This window comes from Ammospiza caudacuta, chromosome 6 (assembly GCF_027887145.1).
Source record: "Ammospiza caudacuta isolate bAmmCau1 chromosome 6, bAmmCau1.pri, whole genome shotgun sequence".
Lineage (NCBI taxonomy): Eukaryota > Metazoa > Chordata > Aves > Passeriformes > Passerellidae > Ammospiza > Ammospiza caudacuta.
Window position 1 is genome coordinate 23,173,690 of NC_080598.1, and position 17,807 is coordinate 23,191,496.

Sequence of the window (17,807 nt, forward strand, 5' to 3'; positions counted from 1 at the left end):
TCAGGTTCTCTCCAGGGATGGATGTATGCTGCCTATGTTTTGGCAACAGGACCTTCCAGGACTGCTTACAAACTTCTAGATGCGGAGTTTGGGGCATATCTTGGTAATAATAGCTAATATTTGAATAAAGTACCAAACATGTTAGAGAATATCTGGAGATTTTGAGTGCTATTGTTTAAATGCAAGAGAAAATGAAAACAGGACTAATAAAATGTGTGGGTGAGGCTTCATAGGCTGGGATGTAATTGTCTCATCCTAATCCAGCTTGGAGCACTGAAGTGCTGCAAACTTGTCTTTTCAACGTCCCAGTTGTCTGTAACACTGCAGAGGCTGAGGAGAACCTGATTGACTCCGCTACTTTGAAGCTGAGGCCAAGCATAACTATTGATTATTTCAATTTTTTTTTGGCAAATTATATCAACATCTGTTATTTTTCATAATCTGTGCCTCTCCATTTGTGTTTTGAGCCTATCCTTACATCCAGAAAAATCATGTTGAGAAAGAGGATTCAGAGTTAAATGAGGTGGATTTTTTAAAGTATGGGACTCCCCCCCAGCCGGTGAATCCCTTTCTTGTTTTTCTTCTCCAGTCTCTGCAATCCATTTAACACTGCCTTGAGATGATTTCACACTAGGCAGCTCTTTGGGACTAACAGCCTGAAGCATGAGAATTAGAGGAGACTGCAAAATTTAGCTGTTAAGCTTTTTTTGTTATCACTCTCTTCTCAACTCCCCATCAACAGCATTTTTGTGAAATGTAGTGTCTGAAAGTGGTAAAACCTGTGTCAGTGTATATATAGCTGTCAGTGTATATATAGATGGGCATCATTTGGCTACAGTAAAGTTATAGACAAAACTTTGAACTTCCTCACTCTTGAAAGTTAAAAGCAGACTTGTGCCAGTAGATTATTTTTTTCTATACTCACAATTGATGTCTATGATACAGAATGAGCAAAAAACTCCCAATTCAGCAGTGTTGACAGATTTAGTAATCACTTTCTGGGATGTAGTAGGGAGGGACTAAAGAGTATTATTGTTCACTTTCCAAATCTGCTGTTATTAAAGTATTCTGGACTTCAGTAAAATTGTCAGCCATATCATCCAGGGAGTTGATTCTTCAAGGTATGAGAGGTGCATTTCAAAATGTCTTCTCAGTTTTTTTGGTATCACTGCCTGTTCAGCTATCTCTATATATGGTGCTGTTGGCAGTATCCAAGGCTTTCCTGTTGCTAATTAATCACCTCCACAGAGAACATAATTAGCAGCTTAATTAGGATCATCATCCAGTAGTGCTGTAGCAGCAGTTTAAACAAGCTGTGAGGTACTGGCTAGAAATTACAATGGCCTGGAGTTCCTTTGGGTGCTCCCACTGAGAAGGACGACTGTCAAAACTCTCTAATTTTTCCTCTCTGAAGGGGTTTCTTTATTAAACATTATCAGGGAAAGCAGCGTTTACCAATTAGACTTTCATATGCTGTCACACAGCCAGGATAGAGTGAGACAAAGCTCATTTCTGGCATGTCTACTGGTAAACAAAGGTTGATTACATTCTTACAGGGTGATTGAAGGGAAATTGAAACATTGTTTGCATTACTAACAAGCCTTAAAAGGTGGAATTGACATTCTTAGTATGACAAGCACTTCTTGCTAAAAGCAAAAATAAATTTCCTTCTGTTGTCCCAATTCTTAAGAGTTATCTTTCTGAGCCATTGCCAGGCTGTTGCATAACAGTGCTTCCTCCTCATCTTCTCTCTGCAGATTGGTCTGTTGAGGGGGAGAAGCTCTTAGTGCAGAAATAATCAGTGTTTATATCAGTAGGTGATAAAAACCTTCTGGTGTCCAGACTTCCCTTACTTTAGTAAGGGTATAGAGCTAGGTTGCAAGTTTGAAACAATAGTGGAAGATGCCATTGTCTTTAAATGAGCATTCACATCTTCCTTCTGTCCTATAAATACTTTTGACCCAAATGATGATAAAAGCAGCTGCAGAGCATGTGTAGACATAGCCTAGATACCTGTGGACTGTGCTATCCTTTTCAGAAAGTTTTCTCATATAACCGGTGCAGAATCAGAACAGATGCTACGCTGAGAACAAGGACTGAAAGCACTTACATGGCTGGAGATAGACATAAGCAACTGAAAGAATAGGGTGAAAACAAACTCACTTATCACAAAACAAGAGATGAAAATCCAGAAATGAAATACCCAAGGGAATTAATGCAACTCTTTCTAAAAGAACGTTCTACTTTCCAGTTTGAAGCCCTGCTGGCTTTTAGATAGTACACTATTCCCACAAGAAAACTAAATGAAGAATTTGATCATGGATTTTTTATGGAGACCTAGGAAATCTTTATTTCCAAATGCAGGTTCACAGGGGAATGAGAGGTCTGGAACTCCACTACTGTGGTAAAATTGTGCAGGTAGAGATAAGTAGACACTCATCCGTTTCACCCTGGATCTATGTACTCTCTTGTTTCTTCCATTAAGTAACATTTAAGCAGTGCTTTGAAAATTTATTCTGAGATTACAAGATAAATGTAAATGTAGTATATAACTGTAAAGAAACTTGTGTATCAGCTGAAAAAATAGTAGGTAGATTTACATAATCCTTTGACTAAATTGCAAGACATATGGTCCCCTTAAGTTCTTTCATAAAAACATTACTGAGACATGATGGACACATCTGTGCTGTGGCAGAGCTGAGATTGATTCATGTTAGAAGATATTTCTAAACCTAAGGCATATCCTTCTGATCTGTCACAGAATGCAAACCCACTGGTCCTGGTATGAATGTTTTGCTAAAATTTGCAAAAGAAAAGTGATTCAGAAAAGCTGTTCATTTGTGAACTGTGGAACAAATCCTGCCTGTATGGAAAGGTTACATGTCACTCCATCCCAGACAGGGGGAAGTCCTCTCAAGTACCTCTTTTTGGAAAGCTCAGGGAGAAACGAACATCTGTGAAATACCCTTAGACAAGAGAGTCATCTGGCACTGCAGTGGGGAATATTAGTAGTTCTACTAGGTATTTTTACTTAATGTTCTGTGAGAAGCATACTAAGATGCTTTACAATGATTCTTTATGCCCAATGTACAGCTGGTGAATCTCTAGCTAAAGAGAAATGAATGACCCTGCTCAGCTCATCAGTGGCAGACGATGTGTTTTATAACTTCTACTGCAGATGTCTCTGCTAAGGACCTTCATCTTTGTTCTGAAAGAAAGGAATGTAATACCAGGTGCTCTCTGAGTATAAGAGCATCTGCATCCAGATTTTAATTCAGCACCCTTAGGAAAGAAGAGCTACCTATCTGTTTTCAGACAAGTTTGATTTTTCCTTAGTTCAGTATTACTACCTAGATTTTAGCTCAGGACTGCGTGGCTCTGTTTTAATGATAGCTTATGCAACAATAACTGCATCACACTCTGACTAACAAGCTACTGCCCATGTCTGAGCACTAAAGGATTCTAGCAGGATTTTGCTAATTTATGCATCGAATGGAAGGTTAATGTTGACTCCTTTTTATTCAGCAGGATCATTAGTTCTTCCTGGAGAGGTGGAAGAGACAGTGAGTTGCTGTACACCCTTCTTTGATAAACCTATTCAGCCAAAGTTCAGAGCCTGGTCAGTTCCCCAGCCATCAGACAGCAAAGCCCAAGAGGTATGAGGTCAGATGTATTCATTCAGACTTTCGGGGTTTGGGGTATTTTTATTTTTCCTGTTGGCTTCTACTGTTATTTCCACAAGAACAGAGGGATGTAGATGTAGTATGTGAAACTGCAATGAGTTAAAAAGGCATATTATTAATTTTTAAATGAATAATGAATTCTTAAATATGTTAAGAATTGAAATAAACACTATTTTATCTTGCACACTGCTGCTATATAATCTTACATTTTCAAAATGTGCACTTCAATACTTCAAGTGGTATGTGGGCTTTTTAATATTTAATTTGTGTAACTCACAGAATATTCAAGTAAGCCTTTGCCCTTTAAGCCTTTTAGCTACCCTTGCTTATGTAGAATGATGGACCATTTAATTTTCCGGTGATCTCATGATCTTATGGCATACTCATTGGCTTAATATAGGAGCCAGTTTTTGTAGCAGGGAGGTAGGAAATGATCCCTTGAACATGACACTTAAAAGAAAAAAAAACATTTTAGAATATATTGTGGTCAGAATTAAGATCTGGTCCCTTGGAACTGAGTAGTAGCAAGATGCTGCTGAGAAACTGCATTGTCAGGGTCTGGTGTGGAGAGGTTTGCTTTATGGCCTCTGAGCCTTTTAGTCAGACACAGTCAGTGCAGACTAATTTAGAATTGCTGTCTTCCTTCAGAAATTCAGTTCTTCTCAAACTGCAACAGAAGGTGTGAATTGCTCACAGGCTTATTTTAAGTCATTAAGCTTCCGATCCAAACAGTCAGCGTGAGCATTAACTTTGGGGGTGTTTCTCTTGCAGAGAATTCCTCATTGCTCTTTTCCCCTGCCTGATCATTGCAATAGAAGCTGAAGTTAGCTTCCAGCTAAAGTGGGCCAGTTTTGATAGCTTCATATGGTTATTGATGCTCCCATGAGGCTTAAATCAAGTTTATAAATGACGCATGACCAATGAAGGTTTGGTGTTACAGCACTGCATATGGTGCCTCCTTTCCTGGGCTCAGTTGTGTTTAGTTCCTTGCAATAAACTATTTACTATAAGGAGCAAGTTTGCTTTGGGAAAAAGTAGACGTTCTAAAATGACCTTTCAAGCTTTAATACCTACCATTCTGTGAATAAAAATACTCACTCTTTTCCCTAAGGATTGACATAATTCAAGGTTTTGCCTTTAGATATATCCGTTGGACACAAAATAACACCCAAAAAACTAGAATGAGGCTTTATAACTTTCTTATTTCATAACTTCTGTAGAGAAGATGGAGGGTTGTAGCAGCCTGCAGTGTTCATAAAGGACTGCATATGATTCTTTAAACTATGGTTCATGAAAAATAGATAAAGATCCGACTGCATGCAAAATTCATTTCCATTTGAGGGAAATTTGGGTTATGAAAGAAACTGAGTATTATTACATTGGCTATGAGTTGCTGCATTTTTCAAGAAGAAAGACAATTTCCACAACCATTTGGTTGGTGCCAGGCTACTTAAAATGAAGGCAGCCTTTCCCCTAAATTATAAACATATTTTTGCCTTCATTTAGATAATATAACTGTGGCCTGATTTTTAGAACCGTCAAGACTGAACAGGTCCATTTTAAAGTCCCTCAGTGCTTCAAATTGTCATTGCCTTGAAAATTAAGTCTTGCATTGCTTATGGCAGGACTAGTTTAGAAAGAGAAAAAGATTTTCCCTGCAGACATCTCTGCTTTAAAATGAGACTGTTCTCTGTCCATCAAAACAAATCTGTTAGGGAAGGGCAACATAATGTGGCTGCCTAATTGGTTTTCTTAGAGAATGGAAGACCATTCTGTATGAAAAATAACAGGATGAGAAATGTCTATGCTATGGAAACACTTGTGAGGCACTTTAGGGCAAATTGTGTATCTCTCAACATATTGCTAGGGAAAGTTTAATAAAAGAAGCTCAGCTAAGACCCAGTTTATAACTTGGATAATTGTTAAAGAACACCTTGTCTCCCTGAAAATGTTTTTCTGTCAAAAGGTGTTAGGAAGTGGCTTAGTGAATGACATAGCAAATTATTTGTATGGTCCACCAGTGTTGCTTCATCTTTCTTTCCTCCCTTTAGACATAAATGTATTTCAGGATTTCAGTATCAACAGTGGAGCATACATGACCTCCCACTGCAAATTGAACCAGCATTCATTATGTCTTTGAAGTACATCATCACAGAACATTTCCCTCCCATACCCAGAAATTTATTTTCTCCTTTATTTCTACTTAATATATTTTTCCATATAAGATATGGATTTTTATTAATATCTTTATGTATTTTTATGTCTTAATTCCTGCTTCCTTGTGTCTTAATTAATTCTTATTTCCTTTTCTGGGTACACATGAGTGCAGTTGCATAGTTTTCATCCACTTGCTACAATTATGCATTCAAAGTGGGATTCATCTCACCTAACTTGAGTTTTAAATGTAGTTTTAGTCCTCCAGTCACCAAGAGGCAGAAATAAGCAACTGCAGAAAGTGATTAATCCCCCTTGCTGTAGGAATTTGTTGCAAAATGTAATATATTTCCATCCACAAGCTTGGCCTGGGCTATTTTTGGCTAATTGACTACCTTAGTCTAGAAACCTAATTTTTGTAAGGCTGGGATTAAGAAAGAAGAAATCTGGCCTTCTATTATTCTTTATTTGTCTGTAGTTTGAGCATTCAAAAAAGTACTTAGCATGTCTGTCATTTTATCTTAATCTGTGGCATGGCAGCTTTTATCCCCTAAAATACAACTTCCACTGAGTTCCATTGGTTAAAGTTTTACTGCTCGGCCTCAGCTGAGGTTTGTTTCTGCTACGTGCTATGCATAAATGCAACAGGAGCACGGAAGAACTTAAAGACAGGATTGACTAAGTCAAAGAAGATGGAAGAGTTATATCTTCTCAGAGGCCAGTAAAGACACAGAGATTGAATGACTTGTCCAGAATGATGAAGCAGAAGTGGAAAATTGGCCAAGATTTATTGACTTCTAGTCCACTGCCCCAAGCTCAAACAAGCTTTTTTTCTCCCAGGTACTCCAGGCTGTACTAAGCTTATATGAGATCATAGCACATATGCCTTCCCCCCACTTCTTTTTTTTATTTATTTAATGTTTTGAACTAGTAAGTTTTCCCTTGAGCATGCAATGAAATCACTGGTGAGTGTACGTGCAAGCTTTACATAATTTGAACAAGTGATCATAGAGTGCCGTAATTACATAGAAATACAAGTTTTAGAAGGACGGAGACAAGATGTTCTGCTAAGTTTAACTCCTCACAGATTAATAAAAGAACTGAGTTGCCAATTATTAATAGACTTCTGAAAATGTCAACTTCAAGGTATTTTATTTACAATATTACTTGGTAAAACAACCTCTAGCAAACCTAGTTTGCTCTAGTTAATAGGAATATTACATTCTTTCCTTCCTTTAATTTGGATATGCAGGAACTGTAAATGAAAGTGATTTTTTTCTTCAGAGAGTAAATCACAGAAGCAATCTTAAGCAAACTGGCAGTTTTCTAATAGAGCAGGAGTCTATTCCCGGAGAGCTCTCAAAAAGATTTCAATTAGATGTTAAATTAGACACCTGAAATTCACATATTTCTCTCAGTTCCTTAGGCAAAAATAACAAGGTAATAACTTGATCAGCTCAGAGAATTCAGTGTTCTATCATAAAATGTCTTCCTTTTGACACAGAACAAAATTGCAGTTTGCAGTTTATAAGTTTTAGATTGCTTGTCTTCATCGAAGTTTGAAGTCAATGGCTTCACAGAAGAAGAAGATAAAAAGGAATCCCTAATTTGAGTATTCATTTGAGAGATGAAGCACACTGATAAATATGCAGTCTGAATAAACTTTTCAAATGTGCAATAAGTGGGTAACAGAGAAATTGTTAACAGAGTGAAGTGGGGTATGTTATATTTTGGCATCTTATTTCAGTTTACCATTGTGGGGTCAAGTTTAGTAAACAAAAATTTTTCCAGTATTATGCTGTGTCTGCATAAAATGTTCCTGGAATGACATGAATGCCAAGACAAGGTCAGAGTGGATGTGTATACTTTCTTTTGGCAGGGGAAAATAGATTTGCTTTTGTAAAATCCCTATAAAGGCTTACTGTAGTTTGAACTCTTCTTAGCTCAGTTACCTTAGATGTGTGTCGTGGTTTAACCCTGGCAGACACCAAGCCCCACAGCCACTCACTTGCTCTCCACCAGCAGGGCTGGGAGTGAATCACAAGGGTGAACTGAAAAACTCATGGGTTGAGATAAAGACAGTTTAATAGGGAAAGTAAAAGCCTCACACACAAGCAAAGGAGTTAATTCATTGCTTCCTACGGGTGGTGCTCAGCCACCTCCAGGAGAGCAGGGCCCCACCACGTGTGACAGTCAGTTGGGAAGACAAAGGACATCCCTCTAAACTCCCCCTTTCTCCTTCTTCCTCCCACTTTATGCACTGATGATTCCACACACATGTGGTGTGGAATGTCCCTTTGGTCAGCTGGGGTCACTTGTCCCAGCTGTGTCTCCTCCCCTGCACCCCCAGCTCCCTCACCACCATGGCAGCATGGAAAGCAGAAAATGCCTTGGCTCTGTGTGAGCCCTGCTCAGCAATAACAAAAACATCTCTGCATTATCAACCCTGTGCTCAGCACAAATCCAAAACACAGCTCTATACCAGTCACTGTGGAGGAAATTAATTCTACTCCAGCCAAAACTAGCACGAGGTTGTAAAAAATATTGTTACAACCAAAATAACTGAAAAATATTCATGCCTTGAATTGTATTTTAGAAGAGTGCTTTGGATTTCTGCAAATGAAAGACAGGTAGTAGAACCCTGTTTGCTGCTACCATTTGTTACACAGTTGCTGGTAGTCTTACTCACGAGGAATTCTACAAGGCTTTGGTTGTGAAAAAGATGGAAATGAACATGAATATGCTGAGGAGGTCAATGAGTTGGCTTTATCTCTAATGGGAATGAGAGTTTGTGTGCAGGCTTTGTCTCCTGTTAACATCTTTCAAGTGGGCTATTTATAAAAGTTACTGATGGTTTAGCTGAAGTAGTTTATGGACATAAGCAAGATAATCTTTGTGTGCAGAATGAATAATGCTTTCTAGACCAACTCTGTCTACAAAGTTCTCCCCATTTATAAATGCCCATGGTCTACTCATCTGTATCCAGGATTATTTGGCAGCTCCAGCATGTAAGCCAGATCCCTAGAAAACTGAGCAGTAGAGATGATTAATAGAGTTATATAACCCCAGAAAAACTATTTCCTGATTATTCATGCAAATTACAGTTTATTAAGAAAGAGTATAGATACTACCCAGATGCTTTCTCCCATATCTGTCAAGTACTCGGCCACCAGAGAGGAATCCAGCTACCAATTCTCTGACTTATTAGATGGCATTAACTGTGTCAATGCTTCTTCTAACCAAAATGTCACATCAAATTGTGCAGGATTATGCCTTCTAAACTGAGCAGTGATCATGGGATGCTGAGTGTTCTTCCTGCTTTTCAGCAAGTACATGTGTATTCTTAATTTCATATATATCAGTAGTCACGGGATTCATTGAGGACTTGTCAAAAGCTTGAAAAAATAAGCATGTGTTTAAATATTTTGCTTATTTGGTGCTGAAGTACTTAAATCTTTGAAATATATTTCTAGACAATTTATATTAACTTCTCAAGGGATAGGGAGCATTCCTACATAGTTTTAATACTGAAGATGTGTTTCCTGTGTTGCCCTGGAATTCATTTTATGTAACTGCTTAGCATAAACCTTTCTTGTCATAGCCCCCTGCAGTTTCTTATCAGCATGGAGCCTGCCATAGTTGTTTTCATTGTTTTATTTTATAGGCAGAGTGTTTATTCTAAGATATTTCAACCAGAAGCAATGCAGAAATGCAATACAGTATGTCAACAAAGCACTTATTGGCAAATGCAGTAAGATTCTTATGTTCATCATGCAAGAAATGCAAGCTCACATATCTCTGAGATGGTGGAAAAATTATTGGAGTATGAAAATTGATTAGGTGTCATTTTGCTCATTGCAGGCCTTTCCTTCACTAAAACTGAGTTCTGGGAAGCATGTTACATTAGTATAAGATGCATGTATGCTGTGGCTTTATGTAATACTAACCCAAATTTTGACAATATGGAATTTGTCTTTGAAATTTAACATAGCTGCATATAACATGTCCATATCCCCCCCAGCCTTGCTGCTGCAAGTGGCAGGAATATAATAGATGTGTGCAAGGGAGGTTTTTAGATTCCTTGCCTTGAGCAAAATTAGTTAATGATATTCATTCAGATACAGTACAGTACAAATGGGGCACATTAAATGGCTTAAATTAGGTCAAATTGAATAATTGAATTTATTCTTTTACTTAAAAAGAGCTTAATCAGCTGAGAGTGTTAGAGTCAGAAAAAAATAGTTTAATTAAATATTAATTAGAAGTTTATTTTTGAGCTTCCTTATTATCACCTTCAGCAATATTATTTATGTATCTGTTTTTCCTCATTACAGCTACTGGGTGATGATGTTCAGCCATTCTCCCTTGATGAAGAATTTGATTATGACAATGTGGCACTGACCCCTAAGTTCTCTGAAGCTGAGCTGAAGGCCCTTACAGAGTTGTTTGAACAGAAAAGTGGTACACATGTCAAATCAGCACCAGCTGAAGACTGAGTCAAAGGTGTTGTGTGCAGGGCTGTTGGAATGACCTTTTCATGGGATGAATGTAGCTCCTTGTTGTACCCTTATTTAGTGTTCTTATCTGCGTGGCCAGTGAATGGCATCCCTGAGATTTGTCATTATTCTGTCAAGGTGCCTTGGATCCTGCACTGGCTCAGGGTAGGTGTGCTGGAGTGACTTCTCCACAGGAGCAGAACAAGCTGGTGGAATTCAGAATAACATCGTGGCTACTCGTGCTTATATCTGGTACTGATTTGGTTCCTGAGTAGTACAAAGCTGGTCCTAAAGCTGCCTTTTACCTCGTTCTTTCAGTAAGGCAATTAAGAGCTTTTTAACAGCTGACAAATCAGTCTATGAGCTCTTTAAATGTATAGAGATATATGAGTGAATAAATCTGGGAATATTTTTTTTCTCTGTCTTTTGAGTTACTTCAGTTCTGCAAAAAATAAATATTCCTGTTTCCAACAAACTTCTTGTGTTGATCAAAATTGATGTGGTACAACTCCTAAAATTAAAACAGTAACTGCTCAAACCACCCCCCCCTCCACCTTCCACACAGGCAAAAATAACAATCTCATCCATTAAAGGAATTGGCATTGAAAGGCTGTCAGATTTTAGATTTTTTCACAGGAGATGATTCCAAATAACAGCTTATAGCTTACACTCTGCATCACTAAAATACAGCAAGCTGGAGTTGAGTAAAAGTCAGCTATATGTGTGGGAGAGAAGAGAGTGCACCTCTGATACAAGGTAGTACGTACACTTTCTCTGAACAGTTCAGAATCTTTTGTTTTCAGTAACTGTAGAAGCTTTGCCATCGAGGTTTGATTTAACATCACAATGCTGCATTGTATTTTTGGTCATTTTCTGGTATAACTGCATTCACTAAACCTTGCTGACCAACATTTTGTCCTTGACCTCTCTCTGTTATTTCTGCAGTGGGTGATTAGCATGATAAATGCTAATTTATCTGCCTGAGCAGACTGACAGGGCACCAAACCATAGGTTTGTGTAAAGGTTGTGGATGAATTTTCTGTGGCTGGTTGGCTGCTTCATTGTCAGTAATTTATAAAAGCAAAGAAAGGTCTTCTGATGTTCCAAAGGAGATTTTCAGGATTAGTGATTTTGTAAGCCATAATTATGCTCCACTGAAATCTGAGTAGCATTGGTTTTGAGGAATGGTATTTACCTTGATTAGGGGATATAATTTAAGAGTGAGAAAAAAAAAAAACCAAAACCAAACCACCAGAAAAGAAAGAGCTCTCACAGAAGATATTTAAGGAGATTGATACAAAATTACAAGTATGTCCTATAGAAAAACTGGTTTGTACAGGACCTTGCTTGTAGAAAGTAATGAGAATTTTTTTTAACACCCACACTCAAAAAAATGCCTGTGCTGTAGTTAAAATGTTTTTTAAAATGTAATTGGCTGTGTAGCAATTCTGCTGGGTTTTCTGAAGCTTTTTTATATGTGAATTTATTTTAATTCAATAAACGGTTTTGTTGGACCCAAGGTATTTTAAATTAAATGGTTTAGATCCAACTGGAGTTTTCCACTGAAATCCTAAAGTTAAACATTTCTGAACAGATCTGATTATTAATTCATCTTCTTCTGAAGGATACAGATAATGTGTATAAATCAGAAGGATAAGAAGTAAGTTCTGGAAGAGCTCCATAACAAATCTGGGAGAAAGAAATGGAGAAGTGCTGCATAGTGATTGCAAGGTCAGCCTTTGAAAGCCTCAACAGAAAAATAAGGGAGACAACCTCATTAACATATGTATGTATAGGAAAGATAAAGTAAGGAGCCTTCTGTCTGAGAGACCTCTCTGTACAGGGTATGCTATCCTGCAGGCAGAGAATCGGCCCTAAGGGTGAGCATTTGTGGCTTTGTGGAACGGTGAATTAGGTGCTTCTTGCGTGTGGTTTTTTTAGAAAGGCATGAGTCACACAAACTAGAGATCAGTCCTGTGGGAATCCTATTGCCTGTAGAGTTGATGAGAAAACTTGTCGAGGGGTTTATAATTTTCTTCAGGCCACATCAGCTCTGGAATCTCTTAAGTGCCTTTTCTATTCATTTCATTATCAATTTTTCACTGTACATTAGGGATACATCCAGCCATCCAATTCCTTCTCTCATAAGCAGATGATTCTTACCAAATGTTCAGGGTGCCTTCTATGCTCCATAAGTGTCATTCAGTATAGTCATGATATGGTTTCCTTTGATATAAAGAAACACTTTGCTGCAGAATACCCAACAAAATTGGAACTCTTTAGTGACATTCATCTTACACAGAGAAATGGGAATAATTCACTTACATTTACACCACTCAGGAGTTAGATTTTTACTCTTTGTTAACAGGCATGAATATCACAGTGAAAATTAGGCAATATAGGCTATTTTCTTTACATGACATTTTATTGGCCTGCCCCTGTGGTTGTTTTTGGCTTGTACCTTTCATTTGATTACCTTTCACAGAGGAGGCATATTTTCCTCTTAGCCATTACCAGGTTGTCATTTTTAAGAACATACTTTATGTGCATGTTAAATTTTATACTTGCTCATGGAGTTAGTTACCTGGAATTGTTTTAGTGTTTGTGAGGTGGTTTGAAGTCTGAATAATATATATCTTTTCCTCTTGGTAGCTTGTATTCTGTTTAATATTTAATATTTTCAGCAGGGGTTGGAGAGGGACATTAATCTTTTCTATTTATGGCCTTTTCTAAACATTTTTCCTGTTTTCCCAAAGAATTAAAGGTAAAACGCTCACATGGAGCAGGAAATTTGGAGTGCTACTTGGGATTGACTTAGGGGTTGCGGCAGTAGGGAACAGCTTTCTCCCTATCACACTGACAATGATTTTGAACTGCAAATCTCTGACATTGAGTGAACCCATGGGAGATGAAGGCTGTGTGATGCATCTCCCCAGTCCCTTTGTATTAATGATTTCATTGATGTCCAAAGTGCAGCAGAGATGTGCATCCTTATCAGTCAGTGAGCTTATCTGTGTTGAACCTGTGACTGCCTTTGGTGTTGCCAGAAGGATGCTGAGTGTTTCTCTCCACAGTCTTGATGGATCCTCAGTTATGGGGAGGGACCATTTGTTTTAGGAACTCTTTGAGTTTTCTGAGATGTAAAATAGTTCTTCCTCTGGGGATGGAAACGGAAGGGTTGTTTCCTTGGCTGACTGAGGTGAAAGTTTGGATATTGCTAATGTTCAGGGTTAATGTTCACTTCTCATGACTGTGAAGGGAACAGTAATCATCTGTTGAGGTAATGGTTTTGGAAGAATGAGATGAAGACTGAAGAAATGAAAAGATATGGAGGCAAATCTGACTCAGACAGTTATGGGTATATTTCTATTAATGCCCAGAGGTATCCTGGCATACACTTGTATCACACAATGCCACTGAAGGAAAATAATTTTGGTATGGAGAGTACCCACCAGATAATTCAGAACCTTATGAAAAAGATGGCATGGGAACAAATCCTTGCACTTATGGAAAAGACTGATCCTCTGGCCTTCATTTTCTGCTGCTATAAACTGGCAGAACTCCACTGAGGCCATTTGTATTCATATAGAGCAGACAGGAGTCTGGTATTTACAGTCTTAGCTGAAAGAATATGGAGCCAAATCAATTCCTGATTTAACTGCACTGAATATATAGTTATGTATACGATCCATTATCATTAAAAAGATTTAAATGAAGAGCCAATGCAAATGAAATGTAAAAAACATATCTCGTAGCTGTTCAAATACTACACAGGTTCTTTTGAAGTTTCTGTAGTTGTGGGTGCTTAGAACATTGCTTTTTGCTTTAAGAAAAATATCTCATATATTTTGGAGTCCTGTGCAAATCATGAAACTTGTTTACACACCTAACTACTAAAGATTCTGATCTCCATTAACGTGGTTTTTTCCCCTCTGCATATTGACAAGGATTAGAAGTGGACTTTGCTTTATCTTGGAATTGCTTTTGAAATATCTGATGTCCTTTGTGAAAACATACACATTCGTATAAAGGTAGACTCTGAGTTAGTGATGCTACTCTAAATGCAGAAGTAAAAATAGGACCAAATTCCTGGTTGCTCAGCAACTTCATTTACATCATAGTGTGGGTAAACACACATTTGGTGCAAAAGTGTCTGCTTGGATAGCAGGCTGATTTATATCCTGTTGTCCTCTACCTTGAACTTTCCTTAGGAGTCTCAGCAGTATCTCGGTCCCAGCAGGGTCTGAGTGTTCACAGGACACTGTGAGACAGGTCAGTCACACCGACCGAAGCAGCTGAAGCACAGCCTTGTGCTGGGGCTCCCTGCTCACTCCGGGACACTTCAGCCAAGCCAGGCTGTTCTCCCCTGCTCAGATGCGTGAGATGTGTGTTGCTGCAGCTCCTGAGGACAAGGCTTGGCTCAGGGATTCCTTGGGCTCCGTTCCCTTTCTGGGCCGTGCTGAGCAGGCAGCTCGCTGCCCTCCATGCCGGGCTGCCGCTCAGCCCCTGCCTTTGCGAACGCCCGAGCGGGGCTGAGCCGTGCTCAGGGTTCTGCTGGCCTCGGGAAGGGGCTCCGTGCCCGCAGAGCCGGCGCTGCTGGCAGCCGCGGGCATTCCCACCGCGCGGCGCTTTCTTGTGGCAGCTGTCGGTTGGCACAGCTGGGCCCAGGGCCGCATGTGTCCCGGGCCCCGGCTGGGAGCCGCCTGCCTCTGCCCGTCCCGGCACACACACCCATGCCAGGTGCTCCGAGTCTGCTCATCCCTGGGGAAAACACGGCACACAGCTTTCTCTGCCGCGGTGCTGAGTTGTAGAACATCTCAAAAACGGGGAGTTTGGTGAGTTTGTGATTGCTGGTGGCACCTTGTGTTTTGCTGGCAAGACACTGTAAGCCTGCGTTGCAGGTGTATGGGCTGTGAAATACCGCAAATTAGACTGAAAATGGTTTTAGGGCTTGGCTGTGACAAGTTTCTAAGAAGAACAGCAAGTGCTAAAAGGTACTGTCATTTTTATAGACAAGCTGCTTTATTTGCAATTGCAGTGCCCCACAGTTAAAATGAAAATCAATTTTAATGCCTTATGAAAATGCAGAAATATTTGTCTCATTTACAGCACTTCCAAAAAGGACAGATAATAAAATTCTCCTGATTTATGATCTAAAATTTTATGTACTCTGTGGTATCTTGTTCAGTACATCTCTCCACATAAACATTCCAAAAGAATGAGGAAAAATAGATCTGAACAACATTCCTGAATCTAACTTCACACTGAATTTCAGATTGTAGAAACTCTATATTCAAAGCTCTCTTTGATCTGAATATTCCCAGACTTTGGGGAAATAGATGCTTAAGTTTAAAAATCACTAATCAAACATTTCTCTAGCAACCACATAGTACTGATCTGGACTAAAAAACCCAAAGCAGTGAGAGACCTGCCTGTATAAAAAGAACCAATGAAATGTGAAAATTGGCATAATGCACTCTGTATGAAGATCGTGGATAAAAGGACTCTAAAGATAGTAGAATTAAATGAAAAATGTTATTTTTCTGGAGAGTGAACAATACTAAAATATTCTGTTAACTTCATGCAATTCTTGAAAGCCTTTCAATGCCCAACTGAAAAATTAGTGTAAACATCTTGTAATTCATGTGGATATACAACAGTTATCTCTTGAGCCATTAAAATGAGATTAAAATTTGTGTGAGATTCTTCAGTATATTTTGTGGCAGTGCTGGCACCATAAATAAAGGCTTTAGCCTCATTCTATCATATGTTACAACAAAGTTTGTTCTTCTGTAGCTGTTGTGGTTGAAGATTCTTGTGGCAGTTTCTGAAGAGCAGGTGTGAACTTGTAGCAAGTAAGCTCTGTTTTCTTGAATCCATCTGCTTTTATGTCCAGGTGTATAAGAACTTGAAAGGTGCAATATGATGTGCCTATTTCTTAGAAAGAAGCAAGTGTCATTTATGATCTTGCTTATGCTCCTCAGAATAACTTAGCAAGAGGAAAAATTCTACTGATTACCTAAAGTCTTGATTCTGCCATTTAGATTTGCTGCAGACTGTACATTTGGTGTTTGAGAGAAAAATGCTGGAGTGCATTTTTTCATCCTCTTTTCCTTATATTTGATTTTGTCTTTTCTATGTCAGTTTTGCTACTAGCTTTCCAGAAGTTGACACTACATTAATCCAATGAGCTACTTTCCTGCTGGATAAAATTTTAAAGTAAAAAAGATGGAAGGCTGGTGTGTGGGCCAGGAAACATCAAAGCATGGTTAGCATTTCATGCTCATGCTTGGAATTTGCAAAGCTGTCAAAACAATCAGGAAAATACAAATAATGGTCAGCCTACTTATTGGATGAAAGTTTAATTCCAAATTGCCTTTGTTTAAATCAGCTGCTCACACTTTGTCTCCTCTGCTCACCAAGGATTCTGTTAACTAATATATTTCAAAATCCAGACTGCCAAAAATACTGACAGCTTTCAATGGCTGAACAACATTTCCCACAACAAAATTGTGATCCGTTTAAGGCTCTTTGCTTCGGGTTGTGACACATTGCCTGAATCCCACGGATTTATTCCCCATTCATGAACATTAGTGATGTGAACTGTACAAACCCCCAGTGGCCCAGTGGATATCCTTCTGCTGACAGCAGGGAGAAGAGATGCAGTGGGAAGAGGAGTTGGCTGAGCAGCCAAACGTTGCTTGTGCTCCGAATGCGATGCTTGATGTTTGCTTTTGATTCTTTTGCAATGTGCGTGTGAGAAGCTTGGTTGTCAAAAGCCAGCTGAATAACACCCTCCCCACTGCACCCCCAAGCCCCCTGGTATGAAGGTGCTGGAAAGCAGGCTAACCAAATTCAGCTGGCAACTGTTTCAAGAGAAATAGGGTTGCATACATTACAGGGTGTGTTTTACAAGGTGCTGCCAACTGATACCATTTCCCAGCTGACAGGATTGGGCTCTGCTCACAAGTGTGCTAATGAGTGTTTATCTGGCTTTGCTTGTAATCCCATACTTCCCAAAATTTAATTTTTGAAATGTATATTTTTTTGATACTTTTGACTCACTGCTTGAGAGTCAACAGATCAAGGACATCCTTCAAAGATGATACTAAAAAATCATGACTTCGAGTGTTCTGAAGCGATGAAATTAAGAATGAAATAAAATTAAATAATGTTAAATTTAGGAAAAACATCATGCTGAAATTCAGATTCACTAGACTCTGCAAGTACCACAAAGAAAAGTTGCTGGAGCTGTTTTGCTAAGGTCGATTAAAAGAAACCTGGAAATAAACATTGGAGAATGTGCTATAGGGACACAGTGGTGCATCAGACAGGAGCTGGATTTCAGTAATATTTTTCCTCTAAGATTAAGGTACATGAGAATGAATGGTTGAGGTTTGAAGAATTTTGCTTGTTAAGGTTGTTCTGTCTTGAGTTCCAATTCCTGTAATGGAAAAAGGATGGTTCAATTTAG

At 38.8% G+C, this 17,807-nt stretch overlaps 1 protein-coding gene across 5 annotated transcripts in view; it reads left to right on the forward strand.

Annotated features, from left to right (window-relative positions):
* Window positions 1–11,784, forward strand: part of IFTAP (intraflagellar transport associated protein) — a 40,138-nt gene extending 28,354 nt beyond the window's left edge. For 4 of the 5 annotated variants that reach the window (XM_058807188.1, XM_058807190.1, XM_058807191.1 and 1 more), the window contains 2 exons: window positions 3,526–3,656; window positions 10,172–11,783. In XM_058807188.1, the coding sequence (XP_058663171.1) occupies window positions 3,526–3,656; window positions 10,172–10,333 (293 nt within the window). In that variant the 3' untranslated portion in view covers window positions 10,334–11,783. Of the gene's footprint in view, window positions 1–3,525; window positions 3,657–10,171 lie in introns of all 5 variants that reach the window. The other variant, XM_058807193.1, reaches the window with a different exon arrangement.
* Window positions 11,785–17,807: the final 6,023 nt, after the last annotated feature.